At 51.0% G+C, this 6,968-nt stretch overlaps 1 protein-coding gene across 2 annotated transcripts in view; it reads right to left on the minus strand.

Annotated features, from left to right (window-relative positions):
- irx2a (iroquois homeobox 2a) overlaps positions 1–1,103 on the minus strand; it is a 4,775-nt gene extending 3,672 nt beyond the window's left edge. Inside the window, exon 1 of one of the 2 annotated variants that reach the window (XM_076971036.1) lies at positions 514–1,066. In XM_076971036.1, coding sequence (XP_076827151.1) covers positions 514–750 — 237 coding nt within the window. In that variant the 5' untranslated portion in view covers positions 751–1,066. Of the gene's footprint in view, positions 1–513 lie in introns of both variants that reach the window. The other variant, XM_076971037.1, reaches the window with a different exon arrangement.
- Positions 1,104–6,968: the final 5,865 nt, after the last annotated feature.

Genomic DNA, 6,968 nt, shown 5'->3' on the forward strand with positions numbered 1-6,968 from the left:
AACACAATTCTTGCACATTATTTAACTTAAAGCAAACACATTTTTCTCTTTTTTTTGCATGCTAGGACTACTCAAAATAATTTAGACAAAATCGACTGCATAAATCTATTTTTAATTTACAATGATTTTTGCTCAATTCAGAGCTATTAGTATTTGTGCAATGTAAGTCTCGTGATGTGCTTTATTTTATTAAGTAAATATTAAACTGCGTTTCACGTTATGTGCACATTTACAATAAAATTACCTAGAGAATAGATAAAAAAAAACAGGTTTCAACCCAAACTTTTTGGAATTAAAACTAAAAATAGTGTCGCCGGTCCTTGGGCGAGCTGCATTTGTATTCATGGATCGCTTCGTCCTTTTGAAACGCAGAATTGGTCTCCTGCCACACGCGGCTTCTCGCTGTTTCTAACGGTCCTTCAGCAAAAACACACAATATCATGCAATATTCATGCAGTCCCGTCAGGAACAACGAGCTCCACGATAACTCCAAAGCCATAATCGCGTATTTACCATGTAGGACGGGAAACCCGTGGCCGGATCTGTTGAGTACGGCAGCGGGCTGGAGAAGCCGGTGGCGGAGGCGGTGAAGGCGGCCGAACCGGGGTATGGGCTGAAGGCTGATCCGGACGAAGACCTGCTGAGCTCCTCGCTCCTCGGGGCGGCCAGCGCCGACGCCCCGTACGCGGGGCAGGAGTAGAGCGCCAGCGAGCCCGGGGGCTGGTATAGGTAACCCTGAGGATACGACATGGTGCTGGACGTCTGTTGTTCTCCCCAAAAAAAGAAAACGCGAAGGAAAGAAAAGCGCTCGTGCACGACCACTAATGCATCTAACGATCGAACCGGAGGCTCAAACTAATAAAAATAAAATAAATAAAATGGCCGCAACAAAAAAAAAAAAGAAGAAGTCAAGGAAGTGTGGGCATGGAGGCTGGCGCGGATCCCCTAGCGTCCGGTGTTTTTACTGCGCAGAAGTCTGGAGTGAAGAGTTCGGGGAAGGAGCAGGCGAGTTTCTGAGCGCGCGGGGAAGCGCGAGCTGTCACTCCAGCTGATCTGAATATTCCATCTCCGCCCCTCGCGCCGCGGAACACCGGGACAAACCGGGGACACCGGGGGAAGCGCGCGCACGGGGAACGCGCCGAGTCTCGCGCCGTCCGCCGCGTTTTAGCTGTTTATCTCCGTCTTTTTCATGCACTTGACTGCATCAAACACACAAAAGCGGACGGCTGACGCGATGAGAGGCGTTTGGGCGCCGTTTGTGAAATAATAATTCCGCCAGTCCCCTTAGAAGCGCCTGAAACGTGAAGTAAACACAAACATTTCACTGCGTGAACTGCAGCTCATGTGCCTTTTGTCGCTATAGGTTTGTCTAAGCAGAAATAAAAGAAGAACCGGGGCTGTGCGGGGCCGTGCGGGGCCGTGCGGGGCTGTGCGGGGCTGTGCGGTGCTCTCCTCGGCCTGTGGGAGGTGTGAGGTGTCCTATAACCCATCAATAGCTCTGTTAATCACTACACATCTATCGTCCTCATGCCATTGACAGCAAGTTATCCCAAACGTGCGGCTGTAAGGTAGCAGTCACGGAACTGTTCAACGAAAAAACACAATTATTAATTTAACAGACGGCGGTTCGTGCGTCACGAAGTCCCGCGCGCATAACGCGCTGTCATTCAATTTGTACTGAAGATGGATAATGACGTATGACGGCAATCGTTAGGGGAGGTGTGTAAACCCAGCTCTCCTAGTTCTGCTGAGATATATATTTAGTTTCATAGTCGCTTAAAGGAAGGCTCTATATTATAATACACACACACACACACACACACACACACACACACACACACACACACACACACACACACACACACACACACACACACACACACACACACACACACACACACACACACATATACATATGTAAAGATGTGCGTACAACACAAATGTTTATATCCCCGTGGCACATTTTCTGTTAGCACTTTACAACGTAAATGACATTTTAATTGAGTGTTTTGAAGTGTTGAGTAAAACCTATTGCTAGTTACACGTGATGTGTAAGAGTCCGTAGAGGAGACGCGGAGTAAACACTGCGGCCTCGTGCCCCGGGCTCAGCCCCGCGCGCCGGAGACGCTCTCCTCCATTGGGCTGGTACACTCCTTTATGAACGGTAACCTAACGCACGAAAAACACTCTTTTATCGCTTTTAAAAACATTCATTTCCGCCTGAACGGGAATATTTTCATTACTCATAATTATTTAATGTAAATATTTTTAGATGCATTTTAAAACCAACAAATTATTTCAGCGATGAATTATTTGAAATATCAAAACACCCAAACAGGCAAGCAAATAAATAAATAACAACGGATTAAATATGGTAAAGTCTCACAGTCAATAAGTACAAGAAAAAGCTTTGATTCACAATACAACATAAAGTAAAGTGTTTATCTGAGGTGGATTAAAAACGAGAAAGAAGGAGACGGTGGGCCTATCAGTAGTCTGTTTACCTCGAAGCGCTGTTTATTATTCTACCCTTCCTAATGAAAAATGTGTGAAGTTGAGCGCAAATTGATTTGTCAAATGGTTATTTAGCAGGCGAGGGGGATACGGAGCGTTGTGGGCGCGCGGGTGAGGGTGTCAGGCGCGCGCCGCGCAGCAGGGGGCAGCAGGGTCCTCTGTCACGCGCACACAGGAACGCTGCGTATTCCAGGTTCAACTTTGAGATACACAAACCCCTCGTGATATTTTAGTCTCACTAAACAGGATGGAATTATATGAGATTCACCCGAAGACTGCAGTTAGGTATCAGTGAAATTCCCTTATCCAATTGAAGCAGTTTGGACCCGCAAGATGTCGTAGGCCGAGCTTTTAAACATGAAATCATTGAATTAAATAAGAATAGGCTTGTATGGTACTTCTTGCCAGTCTGACTAGAAATATAAAAAAGTAGTGTTTTAAGTCACAGGTTGCCTGTGTCGTACAATGCATGTTGCACGACATGGAGATTAGAGATCTTTCTGTTTAAAAAACGACGTGTTATTTGCAAGACAGATAGCTGAACATTTCTAAGACGCGCCACGCAGAGTCGTACTTCACCTGCGCCGTAATTCAGTGTGTGATAATGTGAGATTATCTTTTCAGGACGAGTAGAGATATTTACTCATGACTCATGACCGTATTTATTTGGCAGTATATTTACTCAAGACCATCGGAATTTATTTGGTAATAAGAGGTAATCCCTCAAATGTAGAGGTATATATTCATATCAACGTGTCGTCGTTTCTGTAACGCGAATATTATGACTGATTTTCTTCAGCGTGCTTTAGAGAACAATTAAAAAATATTATATGACCATATAGTTGTATAGCGTTGTCAACACAAATTGTAGTAATGACGACGACGATGGTGACGATGATGATTATTATATGATTGTATGATTATATGATTATTATAACATTACCTCTAATGTATAGTCTCGTTAGATGTTCTTATCTGTCTGTGTAAAAGTTTTGAAAACTTCGCTCGGCCTTCCTCCATAAATATGCATCTTATGCTATAAACAAACACGACAGAGCGCAAAACGCTGGAGGTGCAGTTTCCAATCATAAAAAGGCAATACAATCAGCTGCATTTCCCAATAGGATATCCACTCATTAGCCTCTTAGACCATTGATCAAAGTTTACTGACAAATCCTGTAATTATATGAGTCCTTATGCTCAATAAAGCTGATTAAATTGGGGGCAAAAGCACACACACACACACACACACACACACACACACACACACACACACACACACACACACACACACACACACACACACACACGTGCATACATGCAAACACAAATATACAAACACACACACACACACACACACACACAAACACTCGTGCACACATACACAGCTCCTTACAGAGTCAGATTTATGATGCATGCCATTGAGTCTGATACAAGGAAACCACTATTGATTTTTCATATTTTTCTCCAGACATGTTTACTCTGGGACACTGCAGCGCTGCTGTAAGCGCCCGTCTGTGTGGGAGAGGAGGATTATTACCACTCACTTTTGATGAGACAAATTGCTGGCTGACATTAGTGGCCAAAGGGTCTGCTTTGATCCTCTAGCGCTTCATTTACCCTCACGACTAAATGATTATTGATTTTATATTTTTAAGCTCTTTTGAGATGTGAATGTTGCGAGGCCTCCGGGGTCTGTATCTTTATTAACTTATTTCTCGCAGGCTTAGCGCTGTTTGACCTACCTTGGCATGTGTGTGTTCACGAGTGTGTGTGTGTGTGTGTGTGTGTGTGTGTGTTCAGGTGGCACAGAGGTCACGACCGTCACAATTGGAAAAAAAAAAAAAAAAATTGCCCTTTATGTAGTCATAGAAGAGTGGTGAGATCAGAGGGGTTGGGGCCACCCACTACTGTCCTCACGGCGAGGACGTGTGGACGCTCAGCACAGGGACACACTGTCTCCAGTTTGGGCAAGAAAAAAACGCCCCTTTTTCTCCTGTCTCACGCTCACTTCCAGAAACGTTCTGAACCGAGCACGAGACAGGAATGCCTTCATTTTGGGTTTCCAAAGTGAAGCGACCAACGACATACGAGGGCAGGAGGGGGAGCGCTGCGTGTTCTGAACAGTTCAACAAACTTCTGGGTGTATCTGCCCTTACAGGGGCAGCCATGTGCAGAAGGTCTTTGGAGGAGAGCGTCAGGCAGAGAACGCACAGTGGTAACCCACATTGCCTTTGAACAAGCGTTCGCCATGAACTTTTCTTTGACGTGAGTCCCACCATGCAGCAAGAAAAAGACATTGGAGAATGTGCATGTGTTCGTGTTTAGACAAAAAGAACATTACATTCATATGATGTTGTAGTTATTTCATCATATTCCTAACAGATCTGCAAAACAAGCCAGACCTTTCAAAAAGAGAGACAACAAAATATCACCAACAGCTCAAGCCCAGACAGAGGAAACACGGTCCAGATAAATACAACAAACAACCAATTTGTCGCCGTGTTAATTTATGGATTTTCTAAGACGCTGGAGCAGAGTGGAGATACTGCAGCGCTCAGCATCGAACGATGGGGCGATGTGCTGGTGTGGGGGAGGAGTCTGGGGGAGGAGTCTGGGGGAGGGAGGTGTGGGGGGTGGAGTCTGGGGGAGGGAGGTGTGGGGGGTGGAGTCTGGGGGAGGGAGGTGTGAGGGTGGAGTCTGGGGGAGGGAGGTGTGCGGGGTGGAGTCTGGGGGAGGGAGGTGTGGGGGGTGGAGTCTGGGGGAGGGAGGTGTGGGGGGTGGAGTCTGGGGGAGGGAGGTGTGGGGGGTGGAGTCTGGGGGAGGGAGGTGTGAGGGTGGAGTCTGGGGGAGGGAGGTGTGGGGGGTGGAGTCTGGGGGAGGGAGGTGTGGGGGTGGAGTCTGGGGGAGGGAGGTGTGAGGGTGGAGTCTGGGGGAGGGAGGTGTGGGGGGTGGAGTCTGGGGAGGGAGGTGTGGGGGGTGGAGTATGGGGGAGGGAGGTGTGGAGGGTGGAGTCTGGGGGAGGGAGGTGTGAGGGTGGAGTCTGGGGGAGGGAGGTGTGGAGGGTGGAGTCTGGGGGAGGGAGGTGTGAGGGTGGAGTCTGGGGGAGGAGTCTGGGGGAGGGAGGTGTGGGGGGTGGAGTCTGGGGGAGGGAGGTGTGGAGGGTGGAGTCTGGGGGAGGGAGGTGTGAGGGTGGAGTCTGGGGGAGGAGTCTGGGGGAGGGAGGTGTGAGGGTGGAGTCTGGGGGAGGGAGGTGTGGGGGGTGGAGTCTGGGGGAGGGAGGTGTGGAGGGTGAAGTCTGGGGGAGAGAGGTGTGGGGGTGGAGTCTGGGGGAGGAGTCTGGGGGAGGGAGGTGTGAGGGTGGAGTCTGGGGGAGGGAGGTGTGGGGGGTGGAGTCTGGGGGAGGGAGGTGTGGAGGGTGAAGTCTGGGGGAGAGAGGTGTGGGGGTGGAGTCTGGGGGAGGAGTCTGGGGGAGGGAGGTGTGAGGGTGGAGTCTGGGGGAGGGAGGTGTGGGGGGTGGAGTCTGGGGGAGGGAGGTGTGGGGGTGGAGTCTGGGGGAGGAGTCTGGGGGAGGGAGGTGTGGAGGGTGAAGTCTGGGGGAGAGAGGTGTGGGGGTGGAGTCTGGGGGAGGAGTCTGGGGGAGGGAGGTGTGAGGGTGGAGTCTGGGGGAGGGAGGTGTGGGGGTTGGAGTCTGGGGGAGGGAGGTGTGGGGGTGGAGTCTGGGGGAGAGAGGTGTGGGGGTGGAGTCTGGGGGAGGGAGGTGTGAAAGGTGGAGTCTGGGGAAGGACGTGTGGAGGGTGGAGTCTGGGGGAGAGAGGGGTGGGGGGTGGAGTCTGTGGAGGGAGGTGTGAGGGTGGAGTCTGGGGGAGAGAGGGGTGGGGGGTGGAGTCTGTGGAGGGAGGTGTGGAGGGTGGAGTCTGGGGGAGAGAGGGGTGGGGGGTGGAGTCTGTGGAGGGAGGTGTGAGGGTGGAGTCTGGGGGAGAGAGGGGTGGGGGGTGGAGTCTGGGGAGGGAGGTGTGAGGGTGGAGTCTGTGGAGGGAGGTGTGAGGGTGGAGTCTGGTGGAGGGAGGTGTGAATGGTGGAGTCTGTGGAGGGAGGTGTGAGGGTGGAGTCTGGTGGAGGGAGGTGTGAGGGTGGAGTTTGGTGGAGGGAGGTGTGGAGGGTGGAGTTTGGTGGAGGGAGGTGTGAGGGTGGAGTCTGGTGGAGGGAGGTGTGAGGGTGGAGTCTGGTGGAGAGAGGGGTGGGGGGTGGAGTCTGTGGAGGGAGGTGTGAGGGTGGAGTCTGGGGGAGAGAGGGGTGGGGGGTGGAGTCTGTGGAGGGAGGTGTGAGGGTGGAGTCTGGGGGAGAGAGGGGTGGGGGGTGGAGTCTGTGGAGGGAGGTGTGGAGGGTGGAGTCTGGGGGAGAGAGGGGTGGGGGGTGGAGTCTGTGGAGGGAGGTGTGAGGGTGGAGTCTGG

The sequence above is a fragment of the Brachyhypopomus gauderio genome, chromosome 13, assembly GCF_052324685.1.
Source record: "Brachyhypopomus gauderio isolate BG-103 chromosome 13, BGAUD_0.2, whole genome shotgun sequence".
NCBI classification, from domain to species: Eukaryota; Metazoa; Chordata; class Actinopteri; order Gymnotiformes; family Hypopomidae; genus Brachyhypopomus; species Brachyhypopomus gauderio.